The sequence below is a fragment of the Condylura cristata genome, unplaced genomic scaffold, assembly GCF_000260355.1.
Source record: "Condylura cristata isolate star-nosed mole 26May11 unplaced genomic scaffold, ConCri1.0 scaffold00019, whole genome shotgun sequence".
In the NCBI taxonomy this organism is placed as follows: Eukaryota; Metazoa; Chordata; class Mammalia; order Eulipotyphla; family Talpidae; genus Condylura; species Condylura cristata.
The window spans coordinates 6,464,194-6,481,078 of record NW_004567120.1 but is presented as its reverse complement, the minus strand read 5'-3'; the positions used below and the strand labels follow the sequence as shown (position 1 = coordinate 6,481,078).

The 16,885-nt window shown below is 33.5% G+C and overlaps 1 protein-coding gene across 2 annotated transcripts in view; it reads right to left on the bottom strand.

The window, feature by feature from the left end:
• The window catches only part of DACH2 (dachshund family transcription factor 2), a 461,558-nt gene that overhangs the window by 190,698 nt on the left and 253,975 nt on the right, over window positions 1–16,885 (bottom strand). For both annotated transcript variants that reach the window (XM_004685627.1, XM_004685628.1), the window contains one exon: window positions 4,762–4,874. In XM_004685627.1, the coding sequence (XP_004685684.1) occupies window positions 4,762–4,874 (113 nt within the window). The remainder of the gene's footprint in view (window positions 1–4,761; window positions 4,875–16,885) is intronic.

The window sequence follows — 16,885 nt, the reverse complement described above, 5'->3', positions numbered from 1 at the left end:
GAAAAACTGCACATCTTATGTCCAATACAAAAGAATTCTTAAAACTCAACAATATAAACAAATAAAATGACCCAATCAATAAATGGACAGATGATATAAATAGAAACTTTTCTAAAGACTTCTTATAGAGGACGTATAGGCATGTGAAGAAATATTCACCACTTGTCATCAGGGAAATGTAAATCAAAACTATAGTAAGATACCAACTTGCACCTTTGAGAAAGGCCCATATCTAAAAGACAAGAAACAAGTGTTGCTAAGGATGTGCAGACAATATAACCCTCATGTACTACTGGCAAAATGTTAGAACTAATCCAACCACTAATGAAAATATTATAGAAGTTTCTCAACATATTTAAAATAAATCTTCCATAAGATATAGCATTTCTACTCCTAGGTATCTACCCTAAAATACATATACACAAACACACACATACAACCTGTATACAAATATACACATGCACACCCATATTTATTACAGGACTGTTTATAATAGCCATTGTATGGCAAAACCTGAGTGCCCAAAGACAGATGAGTGGATAAAGAAGATGTGGTATATTGATATAGCCTCCCTTGTGGTCTAGGAATTAAGTCTCAGTGCTATCACCACAGAAGTTCACCATAAAGGCCTTAGTTCTATCCCTGATCCTGACCAGGGAGCTGACCCACATGGTGCCGAAGGCCTCTCCTATCTCACCCACTGCTCCACCCAGCAGTGTATTTCAGTAGATCTACCGGCTCTCCTCCCCACTCTGTCTGTGGTGAATCCTCTCACTCCCTGTACCCTTGGCCTATACTCCAGTTCTTCTATGCAATAACAAAAAAAATATGATACACACACACACACACACACACACACATACATATACACAGAATGGAATAGCTCTAAATAGGATGAACTCTTGCCATTTGCAACAACCTGGATGAAATTTGAAGGGAATTCTGCTAAGCAAAACAAATTGAAGGAGAAAAACAAATACCAAATTATTTCACACATAAGTGGAAATAAGAAACAGAACAAATGTACAAAGCTAAATCAAAACAAACCACTGAAACCACTGAAACATTGAGACTACCAGATAGGTAGGGTGGGGATGTGAAGCGAATGCAGGACAGTCCCTATATACTAAGGCTGAGAATTACTGGTGCTTTGGTGGTGGTCATGGTGTGGTAACATACATGTGATGAGATGTAAAACAATATCCATATATTATAGGGGGTGGTTTAAACCAACATCACCTAAATAGCATAAAGCTACTATAATGGAATGTATAAAAAAAAACCTTAGCACCCATGTCTAGTACATAATAATATATATTATGACATTTCCTTAACTGATAAGCTTTGAAATTTACTCAAGATTACATTGGCTTCAAGGTAATTTTAAAATCCTTTTCTCATTCATCTATACATTTCCACAAACCATGATAGGTTATTTACATGTTGCTAATTTCAGGCTTAGTCAACATGCTGTTAGATGTTATGAAACTGGTTATGATTTACTCATATATTTCAGACACTATTATAGATCTATATTCACTTTTATGCACAGAGCTACTTATTATATCTGAATTTATAGGCACATAATTTCTAACCACCCCCGACTCTCTTCCTAAATTCTCTATCTTAGTGACAACATCAAGCCTGAAACCAAGCTAGACATGCATTATCCAGAACCCTACTGAATTTATCAATTTTCAAATGTGATCAAATATTATTATCCTAATTACAAAACCATTTTGAACCTCTTCTCCTCTTAAAATTTCCTTAGTTCAGCTCCTCAATATTTCTCCCTTGAACTATAGCAACTGACCCTCTTTTGTCTCATTGCTTTCATTGCTATCTATCCTCCACAATTATTTTCCTATAACATTTACTCAGTCACTTTTCAGGGATTTCTTTTATGTATTTTTTCTCCTATTTTTTATTCAAGCAAAATGTATGTAATACATAGCATTTGTATTAATGCGGCAGAATTGTTGAATTTGGATTTTTTTTCACAATTCCACTTATATCAATAAGAAAAATCATTGACAGACACTTTGGAAATTACTGGCTCAACTGCTAAACGTGATAAAAAGTTGGCTCACGAGCTGGTTTCCCCTCCCTTTCTATTTTTACTATATCACTGAATCTCCCATCCCAAATCTCTGCTCTAGTCTCATCAACATAATAGCCATCCCCCCCCCGTCCCCCCTCCCTCCATGGGCTCTTTCTCACTGGTGTATAAGGATCTTTGTCTCTCTTCCTGGAATGATCTTCCCCTGATCCTCCACCTATCCAACATTCATCCTACAAGTCATAACTCCAAAGTTTCCATCTTTCTTGGTATTTTCCAGCTCACCAAACTGATTCTGTTACTCCCATATCTATGATCTTATACCACATTTACATTACTCATATTATAAGAGATTTTTAGGAATATTTTTTTCTATTCTAATATTTTTAATTAAATGATTTATATTTAACATCTTTTTTTTTTTAACAAAGTATAATTTCTTTTCTCAGGTGTAGTCCCTATAGATTTTCCACCACCAACTCACCCAGGCACCAATACCATAGTCCCTTGTGTTCTTTCCTCCCTCATTTTGATCTCTCTCCTCCTCCCTTCCATGCCTAATATCTTTGATTTATAGTTGTCTGCTTACTTTTGCTTTATTATGGCTATTTTTTTCCCTAATGCTTTATTTGGTTCCCCTATATTCCTTCTATAAGCAAAACCATCCAATACTTTTCTTTTTCCTTCTAACTTATTTAACTGAGTACAGTCCCTTTTAGTTTTATCCATGTTACTGTGAATGGCATTAGTGAAGGAAAAGATAAATTTCTGTTTTTAAAACAAACTAAAAAGCTTCTATACAGTAAAAGAAACATTAAACAAAACCGAGACTGGGAGAAAATTTTTGCCCTCTGTACAACTTATAAGGGATTGATCACAAAGAACTCAAATGACTAAGCAAAATAAACAATCCAGTCAAAGAAATGGGCAGAATAACTTGAAAGATACTTCTCCAAAGAGGAAATGCAAATGTTCAACAGGCATATGAAAAATGTTTGACATCCTTCATAATACAGGAAATGAATATCAAAACCAGAATGTATCACCTTATACCATGAATAATAGCATCTATTTAAAAAACTAGCAACTTGTATTAGTTTTTACCACACTTTATTGCAATTATTGTTTATATAAACATCTTCCTAATCTACTGCGACAAGGACTGATATTTGTATCATTTTGCATCACCTAAGAAGTAGTAACAAATACCTTGTGAGCACATTATAAATTTTTGTCCTGTTGAAGGTTTCTGATTGTCATTAAGCAAATCACTACCATGCAACAGCATTAATGAACTTTAAAGACTTAACAAAATATTAAGTTTAAGTGTATTAACAATTGCATTAAACTTTTTTATACCCCCCCACACCAATTTCTGCCCCTCACTCCAAGCTCCTGGCAACAGTCTGTTCCCTGTATCTATTAGTTTGATTTTTTTTCCCTAAAGATTCCACATTGAAAAGATCACATGGCATTGCTCTGACTTATTTCACTAAGCACAATGCCTTTGAGTGGCATCATTGTTGCTGCTAATGGCAGGATTTCATTATATTCTTTTTGTCTCTCTCCATATATATGGAGATATAACACATAGGTAGTTAACTGATATATTGGGTATAATATATTGAATATATAAAATAGTCCCTTTATCAATTTACTCATTAATAGACACTTAGGTTGTGTTCATATATAGATTACTATAAATAATGCTACAATGAATATGGGGATGCATCAATTTTTTAAAGTGTTTTGGTTTTCTTAGGATAAATACACATAAGTGGAACTGCTAGCCATGTGGTGGATCTATTTTTAATTTTATTTATTTTTATTTTTTAAAGTGTTTTTTTAAAAAAGATTTATTTATTTATGTTTACGGAAATGGGGTACAGGCCAGAGGTGTGGTACGTGAGAGGATTCACCAGAGACAGAGTAGGGAGCAGAACTGGCAGATCAACGCAGTACACTGCTGAGGGGAGCAGTGGGCGGGTCAGAGAGGTCTGCCACGTCATGTGGGTCAACTCTCTGGCTGGGGATCAAAATCATGCTGCAGTGGCTTCAAAGAGTTTTCTAATGTGGTGCTTTAACCTGTTTCACCACCAGGGAGAGCCCTATTTTTAATTTGTAAAAATATTTTAGAATATAACTTAAGCTATATTTAAAATAAACTAATTCTTATCTTTTTAGTGTTCTGTTAATTTTTATATAAAGAATTGAAACAAGTTTAGTATTATAAGAATGGCATTTCTAGGAGAGCACAGCTTAACACAGTGTTCAATAAGAACATTGAATCATTATCACTTTCTTCTTTTATAATCACAAGGCTACAGGCATGCATATTTTTATACTTCCTAACCTGCAATAATAATTTGGAAAATATATACATATGCTCAGACCCTCAAAGACAAGAGAAAATTTCCTGAGACTTTTCTCTCCCAACCCTGTTTCATGTACACATATGTATACAAATAAGGTCTCAAAAGGGAATTTGTGCAATTTAATGACGGTTTTTTTAAGTCATGTCCATTTGATTAAATCACCATAGAAACAAAACTGTTTTCATGAATACTAAAAAAAATTCAATAATGTGACCTCAAGTAGAGCTTGAAAGCTCTGAAGGACAAGGCAATCAGATCAATATTAGTTTATTTCAAGGGCTGGGCAGTATGAAGAGACAAGACTGAACATCAGAGAGATTTTAATACCTGTCGGAGTGATAAGTCCTGGTGATAAGAGGCCTGGGACTGAATGGGGCAGAAGGCGAGCACTTTCCTGCAACACTCCCAAAGAACGCTTGGGAGGCCTCCCAGGCCTTGAACTGTTGAAAAACAGACAAAGATTAGGTTAAAAATAAACTTTTAAAAGATACTACTACTTGCTACATTTGCTTTCTAAATCTTGTTTAACTGAGAAGAGTGATAGAATTTTATGAAAAAGAACTTTTGTTTTGTACTGATATAACATTGTTTCACATCCCTGCTAGTATCTGACAGTATAGGATTTCTCCTTCAGTTGTAGGTAGGACTGTAACACTAATACTACCAAATACCCATAATCTTTCACCATAATCCATTTGTCTTCCTCCCTGCCCCTCCCTGCCCAGTCCTCATTCTTTTGCCTTATTTTCCCTCCCCTTCCCAGAATTCTCAGCTCTAGAGTCAGTTTTCAAGGGTTAGTTTTAATATTTCTCCTTGTTGACCCTTTATTTTCTCTGTATTCCTCTGATAAATTTATTTTCATTGATTACCAAAAGAACAATACTATCCTATGTTTTGTTACATAATTATGGCAAAGGATAAGGCCATAAGGGATCAGTTTCTAGCTTAGATACCATTTACAAACTAACACATTTCAATGCAACCAACCTGTTGTGAGAAAATCAGTTATCCTGACTGCTTGATCTATAAATTAATATCTGCTACTGACATCTGAGATAGTGACTCTCAGAAATAAGATGATGTTGAATATAAATTGGTCATGTCTGTGAATAGCATGCCAGGGTTGATGAGTAAATATAGTAAGACCTGAAGTTTATTAGCATTTCCACACTTACTGAGAATTCATAAGGAACAAGGGATCAACTGTCCCCAATTAAGTTTTTTTTCTACTAATTTTTTAAAACGAGATTGTATAACTAGCGGTGTACTCTGATGGAGTGGCTGTACAAAAAAACCCTGCAACCTTTCCAATCTAAGGTGTCTTTTCTCACAAATTGATGGTGTTTTTAACTGATGAATTGAGGCTAAAATTTTTAGTATTAACCTAACTTATTCTGTTTACATACTCTTTACACTAGTATGCACAAGTCAGGAACTGCAGCTTCAAATGATAATCATTAAAATAATGAAATAAAAAGTCAGTATTTGCTGCTCTATCTTATACTCTACTAAAGTCAATGGACTGAATGCATCATTTGAAAGCTGTAATCACAATGAAGAGGCTTAAAGTCATTAAACATTAGGATCAAGTTGCTTTCAAGTCACCAAATATATTTTGACTATTACATTCTAATATTGTCTAATATTGATGATGCTTTTTAGTAGAAATAGAGTTTACAAAGCTGAGTAATAGGGCCTTTGACAAAGTACTAGATTAAATAAACCAAGTTGCAAAAATATATGAAGTTCAGCTAGAAAACATAACCAAAAATGACTTTTAGTTCACCAAGAAATTGAAATTAAACCTCATTCTATCACCTTTGCAATGACAAAGTGTTCCATCAATGTAAGACAAAACTAGCAATCTTACACAATATTCCATTACCCACTCATTTTTCATAAACTGTGCTAGTGTAATATTCTCACATCTTATATCAATATTGTGTAAAAATACAGCACAAACAATTCTGTTTTTCTCATTTAGTGCCTTAATTTTATAAACTGACATACCTCCCTCTTTCTACTTGACTTTTAGCCTTAGTTTATTCTATTTACTTCAGTGTTACCTGTTTTGACCTCACTTTGTTTTATATCTTCCTAACTCATTAAAAGAATAATGATGGAAAAATATGCAATTTACTTCAAATTTCTTAAAGGATCTCAAGTACACTGAACAATCTTCATCAGGGTTTAATCAGTTATTAGAGGAAGACACTATTTTGTTGTATAATCTTTACCAAATCTGTACTTTGGTCTTTTCATTCTTTGTAACTCAAACCTACTAACTTTATTCAAATCCACCCAATTCCTCTTTCTATTTTTCTAAGGGAAATCTTTTAGTTGTGAATTCATGTTCATGATCTCTTTTAGAAGGCAGCCTCCTGAAGTAAACATCCTTTTGTTTCCTTTATTTCCATAGGATGATCCAGCTGTTGACAGTAGAGTTTTAAAGCAATAACACTTAACTAGCTTTTTTCCAAATTTCTTGGTCAATTTCATGATATAAACTAGCCCTTTTCCATAAGCTGACTCAGGCTTGGGAGACTTTAGAGTCCTCTTCGTTTCACGGCTCCACCTTAATTTCCATGATTTGACAAAGTTGGTCAAATTCCCTACCAGATTTTTATTGGAGAATTTTTGACTTGAATTACCAGTGTCTTGATAATATGTGCTTAAATGTCCTATAAACCAAGGGAACCATATTCTCCATTTTTACATACTTCTCAGTTTTATAATTCTATGATGTTGGTAAGTTGCCTTGAGTCTCTACAACTTGACTATATGCTCCATGGAGTTGGAATATGTATTTGACTTTTTGTCACTATATTGTGATTAGTTTTCATGTTTTCTAGTATACATCAGAGCTTTCTAAGTAGTCCAATATATCTATTAATGATGATAGGAATTATTTCACAGTTGCTACAATTTCCAGATTCTACTTATACTACTCTCCTGTCCACAATCAGATGAAGAACAAATTAGTTGTATGACTTAACATCAGGTAGTCATTTTTTACAGTAACCTGGGTTTTTTATTATACATTAAAAACAGGCAACTACTGGGAAGACTAAGGTAACGTCTTAGACTTATTTCCAGGGAGACATTTTGACTCAAATTTTTTTAATGAAACAAGTTTTCCAAAATTTACCTTTTTAATTTTTTTAAGAAGATTTATTTATGCATACAGAACTGGGGTAATGGCCAGAGGTGCAGGGGTGGTGAAAAGATTCACCAGAGACAGAGTGGGGAGCAGAACAGGTTGACTGACCAAGTACACTGCTGAGGGGAGCAGCAGGTGGGTCAGGAGAGGTCTGCCTCGCCATGTGGTCACCTCTGGGGCAGGAGGGGATCGAATTCATGCTGAAGTGGCTTTAGCTTCTTAGTGCTGTGCTTTAACCCGCTGCGCCACCAGAGAGGGCCCTGGACGTATTTTTAATATGTACCATTCTCATGGAAATGTGATGATATCTCACTTGAGTTCTAAACTGTGTTTCTCCTAATAAATGTGTTAAACACTTTACCTTATGTCTTTCTGAGAGGTTCAAACCTGCTATCCTCTTTCACTAATGGGCTGTTCAAATCTGCTGCCCATTGTGTAATTGGGATGCTTATATTGTTAATTTAATACAATTTAGTATATCTCAGATACAGTTTACCTTGTTAGCTGTATAATGTGTGACGTTTTTCTCCTATTAATTAGGATATATTTTTAAATACACTCATATTTTCTTTCCCTGTGTAAAAGCTGTTCAGTTTAAGGTCATCTCAATTGTCAATTTTTGGTTTTATTTCCTTTGCCATAGGAGTCAAGTTTCCAAAATCATCATATGTCATGAAACATATAGCCAATATGCTATTTTATTTTTGCAAGTCACTATGTTAAATGAAATATTTCGAAGGACAAAGACATATACAAGATGATTTCCCTCATATGTACAATACATGCAGGGGTGGGGTGGGAAAAGGATATGACAAAACTGAACCAAAACAAACACCAAAACTGACTGCAGAAATAAGAATGCTAGAAAGAAAGGCAAGAAAAAAAAAAAACACGGGAGGTGGCCCTGGTGGCGCAGCAGGTTAAAGCACAGCATTAAGAAGCTAAAGCCACTTCCGCATGAGTTCGATTCTCGCCTGCCCCGGAGGTGACCACATGGTGCGGCAGATCTCTCCTGGCTCGCCTGCTGCTCCCCTTAGCAGTGTACTTCATTGATATGCCTGTTCTGCTCCCCACTCTGTCTCTGGTGAATCTTTTCACCACCTCTGCACCTCTGGCCATTACTCCAGTTCTGTATGCATAAATAAATAAATCTTATAAACAAAAACAGGGGAAGTTTTCCAGCGACCTATGTTAAAACACTGTGTAGCTTCATGGTATGCATAATGTGGTAACTATTTGCCTAAATCATATGCAAAGTTGTAAACCAAATTTTGCCTCAATAAAGTAAAATAAAATTGAACAATGAAACAGAAACCTGTAAATGAGTCCAAAATGGTGGAAGCATTTCACCAGCATAAAGTCACCATAAATATAAATGGACTGACCTCATGAAACAAAAAGTCCAGATTAGCTGTTGGATCATAAAACAAAATTTATATTCTGTTGTCTCTAGAAGATTCACCTGACCTCAAAAAAGATCTATATATTGTTAAAAAAAAAATACTGGAAAACAAACCTTCAAGGAATACAAAACCAAGAAATACAAGAACAGTCACATTAATATCATAACAAGAGACATGAAAAGCACTATGTAATGATTAAATGATGAATAAGACAAGAGCATATAACTCTCATCAATAGATGTGCATAAAAAAAAGATATCAAATGCATAAGATATCAAAAGCTGTTAACAAACTGTATAAGTACGAGAACAATACAATACAGAGAGAGGACTACGGTATTCCACTTTCATCAATACATATGTCAACCCAACAGAAAATCAATAAGGAAAATCGGCCTGCCCAGAATTAGACCACATGGATTTAAAAGACATTTATAGGACACCATTCCCTAAAAAGTGAGTATATATTTGTCACAAGTAAACATGGAATATTCTCAAGCAAATACACATCGGATCACATAGCAAATATTAATAAATTCATAAATAATGAAATCGTACCAAGTATCTTCTCTGATCACAAAAATACCATGGTAGAAATAACCCAGGGAAAAAATTAGGATATACTGAAAATATGTGAAGCCTAAAGAACATATTACTGAATGACTACTGGTGTAATGAGGAAATAAAATATCTAAGAAAAATGAAAATGAAGACACAATCTAACAGAACTTCTATAGTCAGTGAAAGCAGTACTCACAGGGACATATATAGACAGACAGGCCTATATAAAGGTATAAGAAATATCTCAACAAAAATATCTAAATATGCACATCAAAGATACAGAAAAAACAAACAAGGACAAAAAGAGTGGAAGAAAGTAATTAAAAATATAGTGTAAATAAATAAAATTGAATTTAAGAGATGATGCAGTAAAATTAAGAACTGCTTCTTTGAAAGATAAACAAAACAGAGACACCTTTAGTTAAAACACTTAACTAAGAAAAAAAGGGACAACACTCAAAAAGAAAGTAGTATAACTAGTGAAAGAAAAGGTACAACAGACATCTCTGAAATGCCAAGGATGGTAACAGAATTATGCCAATAAATTGGATAACCAAGAATAAGTTGACAAATATTCAGAAGCATACACCCATCCAGGTCTGAATCAGAAAGAAAAAGAAAAGTTAATCAAATAACTGCAAGCAGGGAAATTGAAACTGTATTCAAAAGTATTGCAAAACAGAAAACTTCAGGACTAGATAGTTTCGTTAGTGAGTTTTACAAAACCTCCAAAAAAAGAATGCCCATCTTTCTCAAATACATCCACAAAAATTGAATAAAAGACTTTCAAACACATTTTATGAGGGAGACATTAGTGATATTGAATGTGAACACCACAGACTAATATTCCTGATGATGATAGGTGTAAACATTCTCAACAAAACCTCAGAAAGCAAATACAGCATTATATTAAAAGGATCATACATCATGACTGTCAGAATTATCCCAAGGATTAAAAGACGGTTCCACGTAGAAAAATCAATGTAATATACAACATAAATTAAGAGATAAAAACCTTATGATCATATCAATAGCTGCAGACAACACATATCTCAAGACTCATCATACACTTACTATAAAATCTTTCAGAAAACAGTACATAAGGAATACTCATTAACTTAATAAATGTCATATATAACAAACCCCATAACTTACATCAGATCCTACAACAAAAACAAACAAACAAACAAAAAAAACAAAAAACATTTTTCCCCTCAAAGATCAGGTCCAAGTCATTTTCACCACAGTCCAACATAGAGTTGGACATTTTAGCTTGAAGAAATAGGTCATAGAAAGATGTCAAAGGAATCCATATTTAAAAAGAAGAAATAAAATTATCACCAATTACAGATGATATAATCATATACAATGAAAACCCTAAATACTTCACTAAAAAACAAGTAAGTCAGTATAGCACCAAAACACAAATCAATATATAAAAAAAAATGGGTTGTGTTCCTAATGCAAACAATGATGTAGAAGAGAAAAATAAATAAATAAAATATCACTTATAACTGTAGAAGAATTAAGTACCCAGGCACAAACTTGCAAAGCAGGTATAAAACTGATAAGGCAAAAACTATAACATATTGTTAACAAAAAAAAAAAAGTCAAACAAGAACAAGAGGCATGAAAATAGAAATTTGTTTGCTCATGAATTGTTAGAATTAACTTTGTTAAAATGGCCATATCCAAAGCAATGTACATACTAAATGTCCTCTAGCAAAATTGTAATGGCATTCTTCAAAGAAACAGAACATCCTTATTGAAAAAAAAACAAAAACCACACAAAAAAAACAAAAACCCTGATAACCACAGTTTACCTGGCAACAACGAAGAATGGATATATCCCACTCTTATTTTCAAGCATGACGAAGATATAATAATGAAAATAGTATATGTTATTGAAATAAAGGTGCAACCATCAATGGAGCTGACTTGAGAATACAGAAATAAATCCATACTTAAGTGTATAATTTGTGATAAAGTAGTCAAGATACAATAACAAGAGAAAGATCTCTTCAACAAATGGTGCTGAGAAAAATGACAGCCACATGCAAAAGAATGAAACTATTACTCATTATTCACTAATTCACAAAAACTAATTTTAAAAAATGGGTAAAAGACATGGATGTAAGACCTGAAACCACAAAATACATAGAAAAATAGTATGACTTTTCCTCACTCTTTTTTGATTGCCAGTTGTTTCTAGGATTGTATTCCAGACCTTAAGTATATGCTTGCTTTCATGGTAAAATCAACTATAAACAGTAGAAAGTTAGATTTTGTTTTTAGATTCACTCAGTAACTCTATACATTTTAATTGGTGTATTCAAGCCATTTCTATATAAGGTGATTGAGATATGTGCTGGCTGCCATTTATTCATTTAAAACAATTGTGGGGTTTTTTTGGTATTTTATTGCTTTATTAACATCCTTTTATGTTGTGTTCAATTTACATTTCCATTGTCTTATGTGTTACTTATGATTTTTGATTGAAGGTTCTGCTAAGGTTAATAGGTTGGACTATTTTTGTGGCCCTTTGGATGCTCTGATAGGCCACATTTTTAACCTTCCTCGTCCTCCATATTGTATATATTTTTTATAGCTTCTTAGTAACCCCTTTAATTACTTTTTTCATTTCTTGTTTGGTGTTAAATATTTCTTTTTAGAGAAGTTCCTTTTCCTTCTTTCTGTTCCGAATGATAATTTTGCAGTATAAAGGATACTAGGCTGAAAGTAAATTTCTTTGAGTGCTTTAAATATTGCTTGTCTACAAAATGATGTAAAAATAAACTTTTGTAATAAAAAAATAAACTATTAAATTATTAAAAAAATATATTGCTTGTCATTCCATCCATCCTGGCCTTAAAGTTTAATTGAAAAGGACACCTGCACCCCTGTGTTTATTGCAGCACTACTTATAACAGGTAAGACTTGGGAGTACCCAAATGCCAAAAAATAGATGACTGGAAGAAGATGTGCTACATATATATAAGGTAATACTACTCCGCAATCAAAACAGAAACACATTTTTTGCAGCAACATGGATGGAGTTAGAAGGGATTACGTTCAGAGAAATGTCAGAAAGAAAAAGATCAGATGGTTTTATTATAGGCGTGAATATAGGGAAATCAAATAAGGGATCAAGGGAAAAATAAATTACAAAAAATACATCAAAATTAAATAAAAATAATCAGGCATTTTGCAGGAGAGGGAGAAGGTACAAAACGAGGGTGGGAAGAGCACAAGAGGCTATGGTGAAGGTGCACAGGTGAACTGGTGGTGGAAATTCTATGGGGAATACAGCTGATATAAAATACATACAAATAAACTAAATTTAAAATATATATACACTTTAGCTGAAGGGTATCCTTATATTTAACTTCGAAATATCTTTTGTCTCATGGGGGGAAAAATGTGGAGAGACTTAACGGGTTTTTTCTTTTTAAGTTTGAAAACCTAGGCTAGATGATGAAATAGGCTTTAGAATCAGCTTGTCTAGTTTTCTCTTTGAAAGTTATTTATACAGATTCAGCAAAGGGTGGGGACTTAGCAACACCCTTGAGCTGAGCTTCAAAATTGAATCAGAACACAGAAGAGAAAGGGGTTACCCTGAAGAAGGCAGTGTACACACAGAAATTCAAAACTCCTGAAGAATACCTTCCTCAACCTTTATGAAGTGTCCCATCACTAGCCAGTGAACTTCAGCAAAGTCCACATTTCTTTACCTCTACATGCTCTTCAGCCCCCCCCCAAAAAAAGTAACTTCTTGATTTCCTTTCTCGTATATGTAAACTGTGAGCTTACATCTTTGTTAATCAACTCATAAGGAAAGCTGATAGCTGATTTCTCAAATACCTAATGTCATTATCAAACTTATATACACTGAGTAGAATAATAAGCTGTTGCACATTCTGGGGCTACCTACCAGAAGCTCTGAGACCCCAAGAGAGAGCAGATTCTTTCACTTCCAATATAAATATCTATCTATAACAGATGTTTTCTCCAGAGGCTGGGGAATTGTAGCAGACTTCTTTGTTCTACTCTGTTACTTCAAGTTTCCTCAGTGCTCTTTGTATTTTGAGAAAAGAAATAGCTCCTGAAATAAGGTAATTCTCGTTGAATGGCTCTGTGTCTTATCACATCTATTAGCTTCCTAAGGATTATAAATTCAATTCCCACCCTAGAGAGATTGGTCTCCTATGTATTGTGGGCTCAAATGAGATTCTGTTGGGTCAAGTCCATGGGTTTGAATCCCATGGAAAACTTGTGAGCATACCAAGAAATAAACAATATGAAATGGGCAATCACTGAGGTAACCAAACCTTGTCCTAGGCTCCAGTCCCAGCTTGGGTTTGAGTTTCAACTAATCTGTTTCTGGTCTGTTTTAATTGATTTGTATTATCTGTATTTGTATGCTTGTCCTAGGCTTTTAGGGGTTAAATTCTTTTGGTGACTGAAATAACATACATTAAGATCCAGGTTATGAAGTTTCTTGGTCCCAGAAGATAAGGAGCACTGCTCCCTCTGGCCCTTTGTGTTTCTCTAGGTGACTGGAGACCCAGAAGAGGTGTCATACTCTGTATCTGTACATGTAGAGGTCTTAAGGCTTATTTATAAAAGAACATTCCCCATTTTTGGTCAAAAATCTAAAATACATTGATTGGATTTTTGTCTCAGCCACCAGGGCAACCCTCCATAAGAAAAATAATTAGAAATGTAAATGGACATTAGGATATATTTTTTCAATGTAAGCATTATTTCTGTGTGCGTATATATATATTCTTCCGTGTGTGTCATTGTTTTGTCTCTTGGTAGTAACTAGAAGCACGATATATAACTGGCTTTCAAGAGATGTGCCTGTGTGAAATATTTCTAGTGGTAATGATGGAGGTTGGCATGTGTTTTTCAGTGACTAATACAGGATGCTCGTTGTTGATGAGAGCTAGCTTTGAGATTTCAAGGATTAAAGTGAAACATGCTTGCTTTTGGTTACAGCAAAAGAATAAAAAGGGGGGGAAAGGACCTTAAAAGAACTAAAATCTTTGGAAAGAAAAAAATTTTAAATATCACCTGCCTTAGATTTCTGATAATACAAAATTATACTCTGAAACTTACAATAACACTTTTTTTTTCTCTTCTGTCACATGAAATTGTAACTTTAATCAGATTATTGAAATGTAAACATCCCAGGAGAAAAAACAAAACAGTGTCCACATTGACTAAAGAAAAAAAATAAAATGGAGTCTTTCAAAATTCTGAACTGCTGTAAAAATTCCCTTGACATTTTATCTTTCATGAAGGGACATGTCAAAAGAATGAAAACAAAATGTATATATATATTGAAATTAGGCAAGGGGATCAGAAGAAAAATAAAATGCATTTTCTGGGTGAGAAAACTAAAAGAATATGGGTTTTCTTATGTTAAAGAAGAAAAATAATCCCCCAAACAAAATATGAATAAAGAAAATGACAAAATGAGTGACTATAGCATGTCAGAAAAGGTTCGTGGATGTTAATACATTTGTGCAGTGAGTGTAAAGAGAATGGTAAAAATTATTTCAGATATGGTAGCTTTGTGGGAATAATTCCAGATTGGATTAGAATGCCACCCAAGGGAAAATTTAAACTCAATCTTTTGGCTATTTTGTCTTGATAGATAAATCCATTTTAAGTCTCTTTCTTTTAGTACTTGAGTAGTTTCCCAAAGCTTTTTGGGTAGGTTTAGATTTAATTAATTCTAGTAATGGAAACTCATTAAATGCTCAAATCATTCTATAAATTAGTTAATGAACTTGTTTGTTTTTGTAACTGAAGTTTTAATGCATGAACAAAGTATTTTGTATCACCTAGAAAATTGTAGCACATGTTATAAATATTTTTGAAATGTTGTAAGGTTTTAAGTTTAAAGGGATAGGTATGCAACTGTCTTGATATTTGTTTGCCATTTCAGAATAAGGAAATTAAGATTTTAAGAGAGAACAGCTCTAATTAAAGGATAAAATTTTTACCTCTCTGATGGCACAGTGCCATCAAACTAACATGAGCCACTGCAGCATAAGTTTGATCCCTGGATAGCCAGGAGCTGATCCACATGGCTATGGCACAACAGACCTCTCCCAACTTGCCTGCTGCTCCCTCAGCAATGTATCTCAGTCAATCTGCCTGTTCTGCTCCCAACTCTGTCTCTGGTGAATCCTCTCACTACTACCGACACCCCTACACCTCTGGCCTACACCCAAATTCTTGTATGTATAAATAAATAAATCTTTTTTTAAAAGAGTAAGTTTTAAAGTTAATGAAATTAATGAAAGATGACTATATATAAAAGAAAGATATATATGTTCAGTAAAGGAAATGACTATGAAAATATATTTGTTGAAAATATCTGGCTCTAGATTGAACTTTTTTACTTAAAAGGAAAATGTAAAAAATTGGGAAATAAATGTATGAAAGATTTGGGACAGAAAAATCTTAGGAAACTTTGTATGTGGTCAAATTGGGTAAAATCAGGTAAACTGTTGTAAGTTCTTATACTTCAGTTTTAACGCTAATACTTATATAAAGCCCAATTTTAAGTTTTTTTTTTTTCATTTGCTAAAAGGAACAAAAGTATTTTAAACTCTGGTCAACTTTTAGTAAGCTGTTTAGTTCATTGAAAGATCTATGACTTAATTATCTTTAAATGAAGTCCTGTCACAAGCAGAAGCTGAAATTTATTTAAAACATATCTTAGATTTAAAAATCTTGCCATTTTGGCTAAATGAATAAATATTGTTTTATGCTTATCTCATTTTTAAATATTTTAATACCTATGACAAAACTTCCCTGAAATCAAAATTCTAGAGGTTTTTAATTCCAAAAATAATATTGAATATCCTCCAAGATTTTTTTAAGGTACCCAGAAAAAATTGTTCACTCTTTGTGGAAAGAGTGATGGTACGCTAAACTTCATGGAAGCATAGCCAATTAAGACAAATATGTACCCTTCATAACAGATGTATGAATATTAATACAATTGTTTTAGAATCATGTAAAATTTCATAAAAGTCTCACATATTGTGGTAGATTATTATTAATGGTTAATTGCAGTTATTATTGTGAACACTGTATACCACAAATATTGAGCTTTTTTTTGTCAAATGACTTATAAACAGTTCTTTTATTATGGGAATTTTTGAAGTTTTTGTTCCATTTGCAGAAATTACTTATTCTAATGTTTGGTTTTCTGACAAATTCAGAGTGAATGACTTTGACAAATACTTTGGAGAGTAGGTTTATCATGGAACTAAAAGTAAGAACGTGTAAAATTTATGAAAAAAAAA